Source organism: Liolophura sinensis, chromosome 9, assembly GCF_032854445.1.
Source record: "Liolophura sinensis isolate JHLJ2023 chromosome 9, CUHK_Ljap_v2, whole genome shotgun sequence".
Lineage (NCBI taxonomy): Eukaryota > Metazoa > Mollusca > Polyplacophora > Chitonida > Chitonidae > Liolophura > Liolophura sinensis.
The window spans coordinates 27,617,413-27,638,031 of NC_088303.1; the positions used below are offsets into that span (position 1 = coordinate 27,617,413).

Consider the following 20,619-nt stretch of genomic DNA (forward strand, 5'->3'; position numbering starts at 1 on the left):
GTACTTGGTAAGACAAAGGGTTGAAGAAATTTTGAGCCAACAGCAGGGGTAAACTCACATAAACTCACATGGAAATACCATCTTCACAGAGATTTGTCTCTTTGATTTGTTGATTGAAGGGACAAGGTCTTTTCAGAGGCTGCAGTGGGAATCCTACAAATCCTATGAAACATGCTTGTCCTGTTTTCTGTATTTCACCTAAAGTTTACCTTGTATTTTTTTTTTTTGCATATTTCTGACTGATTAGTCCACTTCCTAGAGTCACTTAATAATGTGTTATTACAAAGTTTTACCAACTTCTCCCCAGAAATTACCAGTAAAAGTTGTTGTTTAAAGCCTTTATGTGCTTCTGGAATTGAATTTAACTTACCAAACTTAAGAGGACACAGTAAATAAAACAAATTGACTGTCCAAGTTCCACAGTACCACAACTGAACAGTTTGATTTGTTTAATTCTTTGGTGTGCTTTACATCACACTCAAGAAAGTTTGAGTTTATTGTTAGAAGAAAAGTGTGAACTTAAGACCCTTAGCAAGGGATAGACCTATCAGATCTCCTGACTGAAGGCCAAAGTGGAGCAAGCCAAGGCAGAATTTGAACCTTGACCATTTCTGGTCATCAGAATGTACCTGAGAGACCTTCAATCTTCTTGACATGAAGGTGTATATTTTAAAAATCATGTAACTTCCAAAACTCAACTATCATAGTCACATTTTTTTGGACCATTTTACTTTTATAATAATGATTGTGTTTTCATTGGTACATTCACAGTTTGATATTTGAGTAACCTATGGTTAATACTGTAGGAACTCAAGCAGTTTTCACATACCAGTACTGTGCAATAGCAGTCAGGTTTATTGGTGGAAGAAACCACACAGAGCCTGCAGGAAACCACACAAAAGCCCAAGGAAACCACCTGGTTTGTCTGGAAACTCAAAAATCCCTTGACACAAAGCTTCTGCCAAACCAACAAGACATTGATTTTCAACACTCTTCACTGGATGGAAGTTTGTGTTTCACCTACAAAGCAATCGTCTTCGTGTGGAGGAAATCAGACATTGTGTGACAAACTACCCCTCAAAATTCTTGACAGGAAGCTTTATTATATTAAAATCACATAATCTCACTGACTTAACACTCTGTTATTTATTTCAATGTTGTTTCATAAAATTGTAAAAACGCTTGAATAATTAAGAGAATATCATTACTTGTTATTTTGTTGCATTTTCGATTATGTTGTATAATATTAACTGTTTAATCAATACTACTTAATGTTATAGTGTACATGCCAATGCTACATTTGGGCAAATTTGCCTGTGCTTGACCGATTGGTCGAATCGGTGTTCATGTAAATGGAGAAAACACAAAACACCTGAAAAACCTCTTTATTTCAAGCTACAGTCAAAACAGCTAGAGTCTGATTTGAACAAGTGGTTTGTCAACCTAACTGGCCCAAATATGGTCCAGAGCGTTAAAACCATCAGAAACAGGCCAACCTCAGAACCCGACAAACTTTCTGACATGCCTGCATCTTTAAGTGTTTACAATATATCAGTGCACAACATCACTAAGTCCTATAAATACAATAGAATTCAAATTTATTACCTATATTTAATATCACAAATTTTAATATGACATGAAGCAATAATTTTAAAGAAAAATAATTTTAAAACAATGAAAGACAATGATTATTGTCAAAATGAAATGTTAAAAAAATGGCTTTCATTCCATAGTGAAAACAGAAGTCTTAAAATGCTATTATAAAAAAGAAGGTCAAGGTCAGAGATCATGTATACTTGTACTAAAGCCATCAAGAGATTCCAAACACCGTGGAAAGCTTATACAAAATGATCCATATGACAGATTTTCAACAGCTTTTTTTTGCTTGACCGGATGCATACATTAGAAATGATGTAAACACTAATGCTTCAAGGCCTTTGGGGCAAAAAGAGTTGACAATGAGACAAGAGTTCTTCATATTGATGATATTGCATGTTCATGTAAGCTGTCACTTTTTTAACCTTGCAATTTTAGGCTGAACTATAAACAATCGTGTATGCAAAGTAAATGGTGGGACAAAAATGTCCGTATCACAGACATTAGATACATTCTGTATCTGACACACATACACATATCTCATGATGTTCAACATTACGAGTAATTAAGCATCCAAGATCAAAATTGTGTGTTCACAGCTAATTATTACAAAATCCACCCAGTGACATTTGGCTTGAGCAAGGTCAAAGTCTTTCAATAAAGTTATTTGCCACCACTGGCAAAATATGTGACATGGTTTTGGCAGACACGATTTTAATTAAAACCTTCAAGGTCATGATCATCATAAATTAACATAACTGAATGACCTTGAAAAAAAATATCACAGTCATCAAGGTCACAATCTTTATTAGTTAGGGTCATCGCCTTAACAAACATGTTGTGTATATGACATTTAAAAACTTGGTACCTTTGCCTTTAAGAAAAAATTATACATGTTTAAATAATAAAATCTCGCATCCAATTTAACAAAATATATCACAGTTGTCATGGGGTTAAAAAAGGGAGCATTTGTTGACCTTTGGTGGTGTTTTTCACCATTTCATGTTAGTGTGTGGCGCAGAGTGCTTCCATGGCAACAAAAGTATATGCTGATAACAGTTAGAGAGAAACTATTGAAATGAACCCATAATCATGCAGTTACTTACATGTATTTGTTTATTTGTAGATTATCATCTTGATCATTTATAATGATGATTTAACCAACCAAACTTTGATTTTGCCAAAGGTTAGTCTGAATGCCGTCATATTAACAATACTGACACAAAATGCCTTGAAGATGACGCCAGTCTTAAGACTCTGCTTATTGATAGCATGCTGTCTTCTCCATTTTATCAATCAAGTTAGCTGACATGTTTATCAACACAAATAGCTCGAGTCATGTTGTTTGTCACGTCTTCTTCAACATTTCCACTAACTTATACATTTCCCGCAGCTGTTTTCTTCTTTCATTCTTGCAACCTGAAAAGAAAATAAGATCATTAGCTTACTGCTATCCTACAATCTGTTTTACAGTACATTTTCTGTATGTTTCACCTCACCTTCTACCACAGAAGCTAAACTAGTTTGTGCTAAAACTAGCTTGGGTGGTCGTAGCACTACTTGGTAGCCTCAGTGGCCGTAGCACTACTTGGTAGCCTCAGTGGCCGTAGCACTACTTGGTAGCCTCAGTGGCCGTAGCACTACTTGGTAGCCTCAAAGGCCTATATGTGCATCATGTAGCGAAAATTAAGAAGCCAGTGCTTATCGTCATGTAAAGATGACATGTGCCATGTAAAGAAGACGTGTCATGTGAAGATGACGTGTCATATAAAGATGTCATCTTTACATGATACGTGTCATGTGAAGATGGCATGTCGTGTAAGTTGGCATGTATCATGTAAAGATGACATGTTTCATGTAAAGTTGACATGACAAAGATGACGAGTCATGTAAAGATTAATGAACTCACAAGGGAGCATGTAAGATTTTGCCAATCATCGCATAATGTGTTGACTGGAATTACGATAATTAACATTGTACCCACAATTTTAAAATCATTTCTTTTGAAGCTAGAATATCATGTATGTACCTTCCAAAAAAGATCAACAGAACCCTCAGAACCAGACAAAATGTCCAACCTGCTCAAGGTGTCAAGAGACCCAAGCTAAAGTGAGCTAAAGTAATGTCAAATCTGTAAAGGTCTCACTTACATGCTGTTGGGATTATATGCTATAGACTTACCGAGGAAGGAGTTCGCGACACTCTCCACTGTGGACGTTCCGCCGTCAATCTGTAGACTGGCCTCCTCTGCTAGCACTGGTCCATCATCCCAGAGGAGGTCAAATCCACCCACATGCTTCTCTCTGCCCGTTAGTCTGGTCAACACAGATCAATACAGTCAGGTAAACAAACTCACCCACACGCTTCTCTCTGCCCGTTAGCCTGGTCAACACAGATCAACACAGTCAGGTAAACAAACTCACCCACACGCTTCTCTCTGCCCGTCAGTCTGGTCAACACAGATCAACACAGTCAGGTAAACAAACTCACTCACACGCTTCTCTCTGCCCGTCAGTCTGGTCAACACAGATCAACACAGTCAGGTAAACAAACTCACCCACACGTTTCTCTCTGCCTGTCAGTCTGGTCAACACAGATCAACACAGTCAGGTAAACAAACTCACCCACACGTTTCTCTCTGCCCATCAGTCTGGTCAACACAGATCAACACAGTCAGGTAAACAAACTCACCCACACGCTTCCCTCTGCCCGTCAGTCTGGTCAACACAGATCAACACAGTCAGGTAAACAAACTCACCCACACGTTTCTCTCTGCCGGTCAGTCTGGTCAACACAGATCAACACAGTCAGGTAAACAAACTCACCCACACGCTTCTCTCTGCCCGTCAGTCTGGTCAACACAGATCAACACAGTCAGGTAAACAAACTCACCCACACGTTTCTCTCTGCCGGTCAGTCTGGTCAACACAGATCAACACAGTCAGGTAAACAAACTCACCCACATGCTTCTCTCTGCCCGTCAGTTTGGTCAACACAGATCAACACAGTCAGGTAAACAAACTCACCCACACGCTTCTCTCCGCCCATCAATCTGGTCAACACAGATCAACACAGTCAGGTAAACAAACTCACCCACATGCTTCTCTCTGCCCGTCAGTCTTGTCAACACAGATTAACATAGTCAGGTAAACAAACTCACCCACATGCTTCTCTCTGCCCGTCAGTCTGGTCAACACAGATCAACACAGTTAGGTAAAAAAGCCACCCATACACTTCTCTCTGCCCATCAGTCTGGTCAACACAGTCAGGTATATAAACTCCCACCCCCACCCCCACCCACCCCCCGCCCAAACACACTTCTCTGTCTGTCACTTCGGTCACAGTCAGCTAAACAAACCCATACATACGCTTCTCTCAGCTAGTCAGCCTGGTCAACACAGTCAGGTAAACACACCCACCCACACACTTCTCTGCCTGTCACTCTGGTCACAGCCAGCTAAACAAACCCATACATACACTTCTCTCTGCTCGTCAGCCTGGTCAACACAGTCAGGTAAACGCCGCTCACCCCCCTCCCAACATGCCTCTCTCTACCTGTCAATCTGGTCAAAACAGTCAGGTAAACAAACCTCTCTCTACCCATCAGCATGGTCAATACAGTCAGGTAAACAAACCCACCCACATGCCTCTCTCTACCTGTCAATCTAGTCAATCCAGTCAGGTAAACAAACCCACCCACATGCCTCTCTCTACATGTCAATCTGGTCAAAACATATCAACACAGATTATTTAAAACAAACCTACCCACACCCAGATCATACCTGTTCTCCAGATCAAGTATATTTATGACATCCGTCAGAAGGCCGTATTTGAGCTGGTAATCTTCTTTACCACTGGCTGTCAGTGATGGGGATGCATTGATTTCAATCAGCCATCTGCAACAACAACCATATAGAAGAATAATTATAAAGATGAATATGAACATGAAGTCATGCTGGCACCAGTATTTGCCAAAGATTACACCAGTAACATCTCTCACAACAGGAATCCTTATAACATACAATGTACAATTCAAACCACCGCTATCACACATGTGTCCCCCAATTTTTCCACCAAATTGTCGTGGCACGATTCTTGCATATTGAATTGTTTAAATTTCAGAAGAGAAGACCCGAAAATTTTGTGTAGGTCTATGATGTACTTATTCATGAAAACCTCTGCTCTTATAATGAACATCTGATATCACACTTTTATGGTCGTGGGTTTCCCCCAGGCTCTGCCCGGTTTCCTCCCACCATAATGCTGGCCACCGTCGTATAAGTGAAATACTGTTAAGTACGGCATAAAACACCAATCAAATAAATAAATAAATAAATAAATATCACACTTTTCCACTATTCATGTTTATATATGTGACACCGATTATTACAGGGTAAGTATAGGTAAGTGTGTTTTTCTGATTGTTGTTTAACGCCGAAGAATTTTTCACTTATACAACTGCAGTCAGGATTACCAGTGGAGGAAAGCAGAGTGCCCAGGGAAAACGACTGACCTTTGGCAAGTTACTGATGAGCTTTCCAGACACTGATGGACACTTTATTGGTAGAAGAGACATCTTCCAATAGACGAAACTGAACCACCATGACTCCCACAAGCAGTGAAAACAGAAGGATCTACAATTTCCCTGTGCCAGGATGGGGTTGGAACTTGAACCTCAAACACTAACTGGAGTGAAAGCACCTCTCAGCAAAGGCCTCCTCCCCAGTTAATTATGATTAGAATACCCCGAACATGGTCTGACCAAACAAACAAAAAAATGAGAATAACTTACGGTTTCAGGTCACTGTCCAGTAAGATATCATAACCATACATTTCAAAGCAGTGCTTGTCATTGATGATGAGTTTCTGGACACTTTGTAAGCTCTTAATGATAATGTTGTCCACCTGCTTGAACAAGGTCTTCACCTGTAAGAAAACAGAACACATTATATTTCATGAGCTGAAATTGAAAGAAAAATTGAAGTCATAATTGAGGCCTCTGTGGATCAGTTGGTTAGCGCGCTAGCGCAGCGTAATGACCCAGAAGCCTCTCACCAATGAAGTTGCTGTGAGTTCAAGTCCAACTCATGCTGGCTTCCTCTCCAGCCCTAAGTGGAAAGGTCTGCCAGCAAGGTCTGGATGGTCAGGGGTTTCCCCGAGCCCGGTTTCCTCCCACCATAATGCTTGCCGCCATCATATAAGTGGGATATTCTTGAGTACGGTGTGAAACACCAATCAAATAAAATAAATAAATAAATAAATGTAAGACATAATTTATTATACCATTCGTAGTTTATAACAGCCTGATGCCCTGGATTACAGTGGATATGATTTGAATGGCTTCTTCAGTAAGACACCATATATTCACATACTGAATATTTTGATGAATTATTGAGTGAATTTGATTGTTTGGTTTTAAAAAAAAGGCATTCTGCACTGCAATATATGTTAAACCATTGGTTCAAGCCATCAGAATAATAGCCATGTCAAGGTCCTTAACAAAATCAAAAATGCCAGAATTTTGTTGAAAATGGTCCAAAAACCTTGAACAATAACTCATCTTGGTGAATTCATGTACCAAGCAATGAACCATTATGAAAGTCCAACAAACTGTTTCACGGCAGGTTGATGGACACACTCATGGACAAACAGACATGACAGATTGATGGACTAACACACTCAGACAGACAGGCAGACATGACAGACTGATGGACTAACGCACTCACGGAAAAACAGACATGACAGACTGATGGACTAACACACTCATAGACAGACAGACAGACATGACAGACTGATGGACTAACACATTGATGGACAGACAGATATGACACACTGATGGACTTACACACTCACAGACAAACATGACACACTGACGGACTAACACACACAGAGACAGACAGACATGACACACTGATGCACTAACACACTCACAGACAGAGAGGCATGACAGACTGATGCACTAACACACTCACTGACAGACAGACATGACAGACTGATGGACTAATACACTCATAGACAGACAGACATGACAGACTGATGCACTAACACACTCACAGACAGACATGACAGACTGATGCACTAACACACTCACAGACAGACATGACAGACTGATGCACTAACACACTCACAGACAGACAGACATGACAGACTGATGGACTAACACACGCACACAGACGAACAGACAGACATGACAGACTGATGGACTAACACACTCACAGACAGACATGACAGATTGATGGACTAACACACTCACAGACAGACAGACATGACAGACTGAATGACTGACACACTCACAGACAGACAGACATGACAGACTGAAGGACTAACACACACACACAGATGAACACACAGACATGACAGACTGATGGACTAACACACTCACAGACAGACATGACAGATTGATGGACTAACACACTCACAGACAGACATGACAGATTGATGGACTAACACACTCACAGACAGACAGACATGACAGACTGAATGACTGACACACTCACAGACAAACAGACATAACAGACTGATGGACTAACACACACACACAGACGAACAGACAGACATGACAGACTGATGGACTAACACACTCACAGACAGACATGACAGATTGATGGACTAACACACTCACAGACAGACAGACATGACAGACTGATGGACTAACACATTGATGGACAGACAGATATGACACACTGATGGACTTACACACTCACAGACAAACATGACACACTGACGGACTAACACACACAGAGACAGACAGACATGACACACTGATGCACTAACACACTCACAGACAGAGAGGCATGACAGACTGATGCACTAACACACTCACTGACAGACAGACATGACAGACTGATGGACTAATACACTCATAGACAGACAGACATGACAGACTGATGCACTAACACACTCACAGACAGACATGACAGACTGATGCACTAACACACTCACAGACAGACATGACAGACTGATGCACTAACACACTCACAGACAGACAGACATGACAGACTGATGGACTAACACACACACACAGATGAACAGACAGACATGACAGACTGATGGACTAACACACTCACAGACAGACATGACAGATTGATGGACTAACACACTCACAGACAGACAGACATGACAGACTGAATGACTGACACACTCACAGACAGACAGACATGACAGACTGAAGGACTAACACACTCACAGACAGACAGACATGACAGACAAGGTGTAATCCCATAGACCCCTCAAGGATGGGTGAGGAACTAATAAAACATTATTTAAAACCGGCACAAAAATGCAGGAGTCAGATGAACAGATTGCCCAGTTAAGGTTGAATGCCATAAAATTATATTTTTTGAGCGTGAGGTGGAAATGATAACCTAAGAATCATGATTTTATTCTGTAACCCTTTTACTTTATAAAAATTTTTTACACTCAAAATGCAGGAAGAAAACAGGAGCCAGATAAAGAGATTTAACTGATCAATTCATCATACATAATGGGATATTTTCCACAACGTGCAATACAATCACTATATGAATACCTGTCTACAGCTGTATCAGCAACAACTCGCTGTCGGCAAGAACTACTGCACTGGATTTATATTTGTCGTTTCCATCATCAAAGTAGTACACATGGCATTTATTTATGACCTGATGTCAATTACAATCTAGTCCATATATTAATATCATCTCAGAATGGCCAAACACAGACCCCCACAAATGGTAATAAAAACACTGCAAGTCTTACTGCAGGAAGTCCGTGTTTAGCTGTCAGGTACTGGCGTAGCTGTTGGGTCGACCACTTGCAGCCCTTCTCCGGGTCGTAATCCGGCGCCGTCTTCTGAATGGCTACATTGGTCAGATGGACGTCTGAGCCGAAGGTCAAGGCCATTGTGTTACAGATTAGTGCATCTTTCATGAGCAATAACAAAAGAAGTCTTTGTCATGCATGTGTGATAGGTACATGTAGAAGTCCCATTGACGTCCACACATTTTACATGTGAAAACTAAACATAAACAAAGGGAGAGAATGGCTAAGAAGTCTACAACTACATTCTGTCATGCACTTAACACACAATAGAGAGTATTAAGGGTAAAAAACAGTTTCAGACAGTAAAAACTGGAAAATAAACTTTCTATACCGTAAACCTTTTTGATCTGTGATTTAAAAGCACTTTTTTAGTTGAATTCTTCCATACATTTAGTATGAAAATGACGCTAAAATGATCTGTATGTGTCATAACACTGTGCAATTATTTCTCTACCCCTATAGTTCTCTCAGAATGTTTCAAAATATTGGTTTCAGAGCTGGTTGCAAAAGATGAAGAATGATAGTACTTTAACTTATTCTATACATGCATGTACTTATATACACCCTCCATGTTTTATAGGGAATAAATCCAGACCAGAGAAAATTTTGCCATAACTGATATCATAAGACGGCACAGGCTAATAAGACAAATATTCAGTATAATCTTGACATTCATACGGTTTTAAAGTCACATTTAGATGCAATTTAAGCAGTAAAACAATTACTGCATAGCCGTATAAATACATCTTCAAAGCTGCCCAGTTGTTTGCACATTACACTGTCACATACAACATCTACGAGCAGAGAATAAGAACACAATTTCTATAACTTCAAAGTATAGAAGAATAATAAAGAAGATAATAGAAGAAATAAAGAATAAACACAAGGTCAGCATCAAGCATATGTTTTTTTGGGGACAACCAAAATGACCCACCCAAAAAAGGTTCCCCACCTAAAAAGTTCCCACTGGGTTTTGGGCGGGAATTTCTTTTTTACTATTTCTTAATGTCAGCTTTTTGAAATCCAGAGGCCTCTACTGCTCAGTTGGTTAGTGCGCTGGTGCAACGTAATGACCTCTCGCCAATGCGGTCATTGTGAGTTCAAGTCCAGTCCATGCTGGCTTCCTCTCTGGCCATACATGGAAAGGTCTGGCAGAAACTTGCGGGTGGTCATGGGTTTTCCCCGGGCTGTGCCCGGTTTTCTCCCACTACAATGCTGGCCGCCCTCATATAAGTGAAATACTAGTATTCTTGAGCACGGCGTTAAACATCAATCAAAATAAATAAATAAATATATATAAAATCCATATCCCTTTCTTCAGCCAGAATCCTGATCTACCTTATTTTTCTCACAGGGCTGGGTTTTCTCTAATAAATAATTTTTTGAAGATGGCCTATTAGTTTATATGCATATGTTACCCTCCACTCATGAGCAAGAGTCATTTGATGACTTGTCAAAAAGGATACAAGCATCCTCAATAGAGTCCAGGGAAAATCGTGTGTTGGAAAACCGAGCAAATCCACTTCTATACAACCAGACCTTCAGTGGCATGAACTACAGGTACGAAAAAAAAAGAATAACAAGAGTGCTTTTGATAAACAGCTGTAACGGGATTATCTACACAATTAGCATTCTTTTTCAAGGAGTCTTGTTTCAATCCGTAAACGATTTTAGTATAGATATTATAAAGACTGAAATACTATTTAAAAAAACAAACATGTGCATACACTTTAACATTCACAACTTGAAACAACTCAATATCCACACCAAATCTCCATCATTATAAAGCATGTATGTGCATACACAACCACAGCTTTTGAACAAATTAGTTGAACCAGTTCTCTGTAAAATTGGGGCCTCCGTGGCTCAGTTGGTTAGCACGCTAGCGCAGCATAATGACCTAGGAGTCTGTCACCAATGCGGTCGCTGTGAGTTCAAGTCCAGCTCATGCTGGCTTTCTCTCCGGCCGTATGTGGGAAGGTCTGTCAGCTACCTGCGGATGGTCGTGGGTTTCCCCTGGGCTCTGCCCGGTTTCCACCCACCATAATGCTGGCCGCCGTCGTATAAGTGAAATATTCTTGAGTACGGCGTAAAACACCAATCAAAAAAAAAAAAAAAAAAAAATCTCTGTAAAATTGCATTGTTAATATGAACATTTCACACTTTTTTCCAAACATTTGCCAATGTGAATGAATAAACAAATCAACAAATGATTATGGCTTAATGCCACCTTGGCAATACTGTAACCATATTGTGGTCAGAGCATTGTTTTAAGCACAAGACAGTTTCTGAAATATACTCTAAATGAGCTCAGATTTCGCCCACATAACTGTAGTTTTAGAGGCAAATAAATGTAACAAACTTTTATTTTTGGTGCTGAAACATACAATTTTCCAGTAGAATATCATCCTAAGTTCCAAATAAACATCAAAACTTGTTTCTAAAATTAATAACACTCTCAGAATCAGGAAAAATAAACAAGTTAGTCATAGACGAAATATATGGTCATTTAGGGAAAGCCAAAGCTAGGTGGCTTGGATTAAACCACGGTACTTACTGACATGACCAAGGCATAGATCCTGATATCAAACTTCCTGCCTCCAATCAGGTAAGGTCTCTCCAGGTAACGCTGCACCACATACGTCTCTGGCAGCTGCTGATTGGGGTCGGGCTGAGGTTGATACTCTCCCTTAGAATCAGAGGGGTAAACAATCAAAAAAGGTGTTCTTTAATAGCTCTGTTACTAGTAGCTAACAAAAAGAGCTGAAGTTTTTAAAGTGCCACAGAATGCTTAAGCTTAAAAAAAACTTGATTTCTTTGTTTATTCAAAGAAAAACAAAACTTGTTGCTTTGATCATTTCTCAATTAAATCTGAGCCACACTGTTTTTTCAGAGAAACCTGGTCCTTCACAATTTTTGAGAAAGTTTTACAATACCTATGGTAAACAGATCATGATTTACTAAATGCCATTCATCTATGTACTCCGGTGGTAAACCCCCCAAAAAAGGGGGACTATTATCTTGAAGTCACATATTACATAGATATCAATACGTGTGTAACAGGATATATACGTGTAAGTGCTTTCTACCTCCAAGCTGGAGGGAATTTCCATTTAGTCTAATGGTAGAAGCACAGACTCCAAACCCAGAGAACATTGGTTCAAATCCCGAGCTGATAGGCCCGTCGCATATATATATATATATATATATATATATATATATATATATATTTATAGACTTTATCATAAAGAAGCATGAAGAATTGATGAAGATTATTGACAAATGCAGGTTATCCCATGAAATCCCACCTTTTTCCACTCTGTAATGTCACGAAGTTTTCGGAACAAAAAGATACCCTTCCCCTGGGACTTGGCCGCCGGTTTCATGATCCATGTCAGGCCTGGCTGCTTCTTAAACTCCTCCACAAAGATGTGATACTCTGACTGAACGCAGACAACAAACAGAATAGGTTCAGCAAACTTGAAATTTAAGACACCACCATTTAAAAAAACACATACTGCTCAGTAAAGAACACAGGGGTATGTAAAAACAGACACAAAGATACATGTGTGAACAGAATTTTTGAAATATGAGGACACATAGCTGTGACAGTTTAGAATTTAGTATGAATAATCTTGTGAGGGTATAAAAATACATTGATTAATATGCCGGTAGAAGGTATTCTCCTTACATTATCACACACAAATCAAATCAAAACTGTTTTGTACTTACGGGAAGCTCAAATGTGGTTGGAAAGAAGTCAAATCTTGTCCATAATTAAGGCAAATTCTGTAACACAAACTTCTTTCAAAAAAGAATTAATTTATATATTTATTTGATAGGTGTTTTACACCGTACTCAAGAATATTTCTCTTACACAATGGCGGCCAGCATTATGGTGTGAGGAATCTGGGCAGAGCCCAGAGAAAACCCACGACCATCTGCGGGTTGCTGGACGACCTTCCCACGTATGGCTGGAGAGGAAGCTAGCCTGAGCTGGACTTGACCTCACAGCGACCGCATAGGTGAGAGTCTCCTGGGTCATTGCGCCGCTCTGGCGTGCTAACCCCCTCAGCCACGGAGGCCTCCTTCAAAACAGATATATTTCTCCAAATCACTACAACCTACAGCAGGCCTCAACATAAGCATAAAAGGTTGAACTATAGGGTTATACCATGGATGATTGGCAAATTCAAGCAAAATATTGTCATCCAAACAACCTAATGCTGACACCAGGCTTGATGAGTATTATATCTGTCAGCTGCATTATCCTGACATTATGTCCATCAGTTACATTATCCTGACATCATGTCTGTCAGTTACATTATCCTGACATTATACCTGTCAGCTGCATTCTCCTGACATCATGTTTGTCAGCTACATTCTCCTGACATCATGTCTGTCGGCTACATTCTCCTGACATCATGTCTGTCAGCTACATTCTCCTGAGATCATGTCTGTCAGCTACATTCTCCTGACATTATACCTGTCAGCTGCATTCTCCTGACATTATACCTGTCAGCTGCATTCTCCTGACATCATGTCTGTCAGCTACATTCTCCTGATATCATGTCTGTCAGCTACATTCTCCTGATATCATGTCTGTCAGCGACATTATCCTGACATCATGTCTGTCAGCTACATTATCCTGACATTATGTTTGTCAGCTATGTTGTGCTGACATCATGTCTGTCAGCTGCATTATCCTGACATTATCCAGAAAATAGTCATGTAATCCCTGTGGAAATCTCTGATTAGGAAGGTCATGGGTTTCCCTGAACTCTGCTCGGTTTCTTCCCACCGTGATGATCGGCACCATTGTAGAAGTGAAATACTATCGATACACCATAAAACCACAAATAAATAACTACATCTCTGATTAGAAGGATACATTTGGCCCTCTGCTTTCCCCACCTCTCTCTCCACCTGTTTCTTCATACGTTTCAAATTTTTCACCATCAGGTTTTTTCTTGTAAGCTATAATGAAATGCGGACATTGATGAGCATGTATCAATACAAATGAAAACCAAACAGCATACATGTTGTCATAATTAACGCAAATGAATGGGAACGAGGTATTTCTATCCATGATGTTCTACCTCGTAGTGGTTCCTGAAGTGAAGTATTTTCTGATGTTCCTGGAGATACGTGGAGTCGTAGTTGTCCTTCAGCCATTCACGGTCACACCAAAAGAAATCCCAATCTCCTTCTCTGTATAAAAATGAAAAGTCATTGTGATTATCAGACCACTGATGGTATGTTGTGATAAATCTCTTCAGTTACATGTGTTTATGAATTACCTGGATTCTTAAACCTTGTCACTGGCAAAAATAATAACAATAATAATTAAAGATGTTATGTTCCTTACAGTGATATGGGTGACAAAGCATCAAGGCCCAACTGAATGTCAAATAAGAAAACACTATGAAAGTAATGCACTGAACTAATTTGCCATGATCAGAAAAATTAAGCTTTGGAAAACTTCTGTTTACCAACAGATGGTAACATTCATAATGACGAATAGCTTTATTCAACTGTCAAAGTACACAGACAATGGCAAATTCAACACTTTCAATCTGCGTGTACAAACTGTAACAGTATTTACAGAAACAGGCAACATGGAGAAAACGCATGACAAAAATGAAAAATAATCAACTGGATTTGAACCCCATACTACCAGATACCATGTACAATGCATCCAGTGCTGAACTGAGTTAGGCCTTGGCCATCATCGCACCTGGTTAAGTATGTACATTTCAGGTTGATTGCCACATGGTGTGCAATCACCTCAAACTCTGGTTTGCCTGGGCTCAGTTCAGTTTTGAGAGCGAGTGAGGACAGAGTGAATGTAGACAGGAAATATTAGGAATAGTTAGAAGGAATAAGCAGTGTTGTGTGTGTGTTTTTTTTAAGAAGATCCTCGGTCTAAATCCATGGCGTACACTTTCGTAATTACTTTTCTGTGCGGCATCCTAAAGCCTGTCTCTTCTTCACAGGCATGTAAGGTCTAGAATAGAAACTGGAAGCCGCCATATGTCTTTAATGTTTGAATTTAGCCTAATAAGAGTAACATGCTTTGGGCTCGTCATGACTCAAGGCGCATGTGTGGACAGACATTTTTGCATATTTCACCATGGCTTGGGACTTATATTCCTGATAGGATGGGGGTATGGTGTAAAGCCGTCAGGATTGTTGAGAATTACCCATGATGCATTGTGAACAGGGATGGCTTGCATGCAATCATGCAGCACATGTACAGTAATACACATTTACCTCCAAAGTCCATGTTAAATGCACAGGCGTGCATTTCTATTTCTGAAGTAAGGTGGTGTCATTTACACATTTCCAGCAAGAAAACTAACGATCATAGCTCAAATCTGTTGAGCATGTTACTGAAAGGACAAGTACTAGGGTACAGTTTGGTGCAAATTTCACATTTCTAGCTGCCATAGTTCTCAAGTTACAGGCCATTGAAATTATGTAACTGAAAAAAGTTTTTTGACGATCAAAAAGTTACAAAGACAGGCAAAATCCAAAAGCAGATTCAGCGTTGCCAAATACATCAGAACACATAAAAAGAGAATCAAAATTTTACACTTTTAATGGCGTCATAACTTCAACCAATGGCTAGCTTCTAAAGCTTTTGATGAATGTCCAAGATTTTTTCAAACTTGCTCTAACTGGGATCACACTACAAGTAGATCAAATGTTAAAACAATGCATCCGTTGGTTCTTAAAAAGAAGATTTTTAAAGGTTTTGATCAAAATCTAAGACAGCCATCATGTCACATGACCAAAGTTAACCAAAAGCAGTCAAACTTTGCCTCATAACCTTGTTCCTAAAATCACCAAATTTCAACAACATCCAGTGAAAACTTTTCCCTTTACAGCTGTTAAAGCTTACAAAAAGCTTTCAAGAAAATGGGAGAAAAATAATAAAAATTCAAACAACTTCAATAGGTGTCTCACCACCACCTAATAAACTGTAATTTGAGTGCTGCTGATGAACATAAAGAACAGCTTTTATTGGCAAAGCTAGAGACTGGTTCATGGTTGATAAAATCTTAAACTCAAAATTAAAACAATACAACAGCATTCGCCTACTCATCCCATTTGTGTTAAAGGATATTCATCTGTTAGCGTAACCAACTGCCAATTATCACACTGTTGTTGCTGGCCTCGTTTTACTCTCTATGCTGTTAGTCTTTCATTATGTAGAGAATATTCAAGGGAGAATATTTTAAGCAGGACTAGATAAACCATGGTCCTAACTGAATAATTAAATCAAATCACTAGTGATATTAAATTGACCTGAAGTCATGTACACAGACGGGGCTATCATTAAAATAATTCTTTGCTGGGAGTAACTCAATCCTATGAAAAAAAGTTATAACGTCAGCCAAAAGAGAATTTTTAATTTTTTATTTTTATTTTATTTTTGAATATGGACTTTAACACTGATAAAGAATAAAACCGAACCTCCACGGAAAGCCCGACAAACACTTTAAAGTAGGGTGCTTTTTGGGAAGGTTACAGCAAACATATTTCTAATAATGGCCAAAGTACATTCACTCATCAATATAAATGCAATTTTTTCCTTATCAGTGTCTGTTAGTACACCTGGCAGAGCCCAGAGAGTATTATTTGAATTTATACACAAACATATGTGTGCCATTTCATATTCATCAATTATTTCACTCTTCTTCAATGACAAACTCAAGAATGTTTCATGTACTACAGTGGTCACTTTTAAAAATTGAGGAAACCAGAATGCTCACCATCAATCACTAGGTTTTGGCAAGTTACATGTAATAACGAACTATCCCACCTGATAGTTGACATGCAAATAAGGACACCATAGTGAAAGACAAGTGGATGTCAGAGAGTGCAACAGGCCACAAAAGCGTAGTTGCCCACTTATTCTTACCAAGACCAAAACAACATTATGGAAGGAGTAATCTGCATATTCCCTGTCCAAAGCTGGGATTGAACCCACATGTCTTCTTTTCTAGCAACAGGAAAACAAGGCTCTTAATCATTCGGCCAGGACCTGTTCATTGCAATTTTATAGTCTAAAACAGGATCGTTTTCTGCAATTTTATTGCTCCAAAAAAAGCTCTTCTGGCAAAAAAATACATTGTATGTTGAGGAAAAGATGAGAGAGTGCTTGGCTGTCCTACCCAGTAACTTCCTGCCAGCCTGGTCTCTCCTTCAGGACATCCAGAATTGTGTTCTGCAGAGAGCACTTGAACCTGATCTCACGGTCACTGAAACCAAACACAATTTTGAAGTATTCTTCTAAATTTTAGGACATCTGCTCTGTTCTTTTTCGTCACTACACATATAATTGTACCAGGGAAACATTTTTTTTCTCTTTTCTCACATTATCTATAATTATTGTCGACCTAATGACCCAATTATACATATCTTTACTTTTCCAAAAAAACTGAGAGAGAAATGTTATTTTTTTGCTTTCAACACTGCTAATATCTGTCTTAAAAATTAGAAGAATTACAGTAGCCAGGGTGGATCTAATACATAATATTGAAAGGTGATTTGCAAGGTTGCACATTAGAGGAAAGGGACATCATTCATACTGTTAAAATAATAAAGCTTTATTTTCACTGATTTATTTCTCTGATTGGTGCTTCAAGCCATACTAACGAATATTTCACTTATATGATGGCAGCCAGCATTATAGTGGGAGGATACTGGGCAGAGCTCAGGTTAATTCACAACAGTTCGCAGGTTAGGCTCTGTTTTGCACAAAGTTGCAATGTGAATACAGACAAACCTATATACATATACATGTAAAAGCTGTTTTCACCATTGTGTAATACAAGAAACAGTGTTGGTCAGATTTTTGATTGATGATCAAAATACCTGCTAATTTGCATACCATAGACTATGAAAAGACTGCGTTGGTTTTCTGTGCTGTTAAAGAATCAAATGTAGCCAGTATAAAGTATCTAACCGATAGTACACAATGTCTAACATCAAGTAGATAAAAAAAACTATACTCAGCTCATACGATGAATTTCCTTACGCAAACTTTTGACATGTATTTGTAGTGTACCCTAAGTAAAGTTGAGGCCACACTATCTAATACACTCACCCAGTGTAGGAGCTACGGACATTACGGACACCTCCACGAGCCTGCATGTAGCTGGCATACTGTAAACAACACCCACATATCAAGATCAAATATTAACTCTGTAGGTCAATCCAATAAATTACCATTTTATTCACAATGCATCTACATGTATACACATTTTCTACTAGAACTGCTTTCGTGACTCCATTTATTTATTTATTTCATTGGTGTTTTACCCAGTACTCGAGAACATTTCACTTATACAACAGCAGCCAGCTGTGGGAGGAAACCGGGCAAAGTCTGGGGGAAACCCACGATTATCCGCAGGTTGCTGACTTGTGCAGCCAGAGAGGAAGCCAGCATGAACTCACAGCGAACACATTGGTGGGATGCTCCTGGGTCATTCCATTGCGCTGATGTGCGAACCCCCTCGGCCAGGGGAATTGAATTTAAAGGTATCTGAATATACACATTGTTTTTGCCTCATCAATTATTACCAGCCCTTCTGGGGCCTAGGCTTGAATGAGTGGAAGTACATAACTACATGTAGTTTTTGTGGGTAATGACAAGTATTTTACACTGAATAAGTCCGTCACTCAGTAAAATTAAATCTAACATTAAATCCCAACAAATAAATAAAAAAAAATACAGTAATCATATACTTCTGTTGTACTTTTACACCAGATATGAGATAAAGGTGCCATTTGTACTGAATGGTCTTCAACGTTTCCATCAGCCTAACTTAGATATCAAAAATATATGTGGAATTCATTTAATCAAAACAAAAACTAGTATGTTGTAATAAAACTAAAATATGACACATAAGAAACTAAACTTACATATAAGTAAATTTTTTGGCCTTAACAATGTAGGTAATCTTAGAGGCACCAAAGATTACAGAATTGAGAAACCCAACTTCTACATAACACAGCTTACCTTGACAGATGGTTTGGCCATACTGATGTCAGTGACGAAGTCCTTCACAAAATCTGTCCGATTCTCCCCGCAGTAGCTAGCTCACAGCTATCTTAGGACATCCTATGTTACACTTAGGCACAGGCTCCGCAGCAGATGACAACATGATTACGATTCTGCACATGGAAAAACCAAGTAATTATTTGAAAGGTGTTGTTATTTTATATCACACCCTGCACATGAGTGCTAAATATTCATGAATTTGTATAATTAATGTTACAAATTAGGTTAGGCTTAAGGCTGCCAATCATAACAGATCATGGTGGCTCCATATAAGTGGGTGACATGCCTAGTATTAGTCTATATGACCTCAGCATGAACAGGCATATGCATGAAGGCAACTTCATAATTAAACATCCATTAGGGTGTTATTCATTGATCTGTATGGCCTATAGTTGACAGATATATTAAGTCGTAAAATCTCACCACAATCAGAATTTTATTTAAATGAACCACAAGTGAAGCTATAACATGAATGAGCCATGAACATCACATTATATATTTCCCTATACAGTAGATTTTACAAGGGATAAACAGCCAGTAGAAAATGACTGATGTTTTCTTTGAAAAAAAACCGGTGAATTAAAAAAACGCGAAATCTACTGCCTTGAAAAGCGAGCTTGACGTGAATAAATCACCAAATTTTGGCTGACACATCTTCTTTGTAGTTTAAATTAAGTTTGCGAAAGAAAACTATAGGTTATACATATATGGTACTAACATTGCCACTGCTACTTGTGCTAGCGAGTGCTACTGTACTATGCACTGATTTCAGGACTTACTGGACAACTTGAGTCGACCTTGATAATTTCGGACCATGAACAAATAGTATTTTAACAACTCACACGGTTTACTTAATCGACATACCAAATATGGACTTGGCTAACCATCCACAAAAGTGAGTCAAGACTCAAATAGGAAGATGACGACGGCTAACATGTGTCAAGTTCATGTTGACGACGCGTCCATACCAGAAAGCGTTGATAAGAGGACCGCTTTAGGGTAAGACTAGTCTCGCACCTACCGATTCACAGCTGAAGTTGCCTTTTCACCTTCCTTTTGTGGGTAAACGGCGTAAAACACCAATCAAATAAGATAAATCTTTGGGTAAATCTGGAAACTTTCATAATAAAATAGACCAATAAATTCGAGTAAAG

General features: G+C 39.0%; 1 protein-coding gene across 2 annotated transcripts; it reads right to left on the minus strand.

The window, feature by feature from the left end:
• Positions 1 to 1,611: 1,611 nt before the first annotated feature.
• On the minus strand, positions 1,612 to 20,415 carry LOC135474866 (probable tubulin polyglutamylase TTLL9). Of its 2 annotated transcripts, none has more exons than XM_064754501.1 (15): positions 20,330 to 20,415; positions 19,424 to 19,578; positions 18,509 to 18,567; positions 17,574 to 17,660; positions 14,493 to 14,604; positions 14,285 to 14,370; positions 13,126 to 13,159; positions 12,702 to 12,836; positions 11,951 to 12,082; positions 10,860 to 10,947; positions 9,331 to 9,452; positions 6,389 to 6,522; positions 5,379 to 5,492; positions 3,778 to 3,911; positions 1,612 to 3,015 (listed from the first exon to the last, which is right to left on the minus strand). In XM_064754501.1, the coding sequence occupies exons 2-15, from the start codon at positions 19,442 to 19,444 to the stop codon at positions 2,945 to 2,947; spliced, it is 1,329 nt and encodes a 442-aa protein (XP_064610571.1). In that variant the 5' UTR covers positions 19,445 to 19,578; positions 20,330 to 20,415; the 3' UTR covers positions 1,612 to 2,944. The 2 variants fall into 2 exon arrangements, with proteins under 2 accessions (XP_064610571.1, XP_064610572.1); XM_064754502.1 differs by lacking the exon at positions 20,330 to 20,415 and adding an exon at positions 20,184 to 20,200.
• Between the last annotated feature and the right edge of the window lie 204 nt (positions 20,416 to 20,619).

Bases quoted from the DNA above. Each gene is read 5' to 3' on its own strand.
- LOC135474866 (XM_064754501.1), bottom strand. From the start codon at position 19,444: ATGGCCAAACCATCTGTCAAG. The intron at 13,160-14,284 runs GTATCCTTCTAA...ATTATGGACAAG, and splicing joins GGGAAAGCAGAGGGCCAAAT to ATTTGACTTCTTTCCAACCA. The intron at 3,016-3,777 runs GTAAGTCTATAG...TTTTCTTTTCAG, and splicing joins TGTCGCGAACTCCTTCCTCG to GTTGCAAGAATGAAAGAAGA.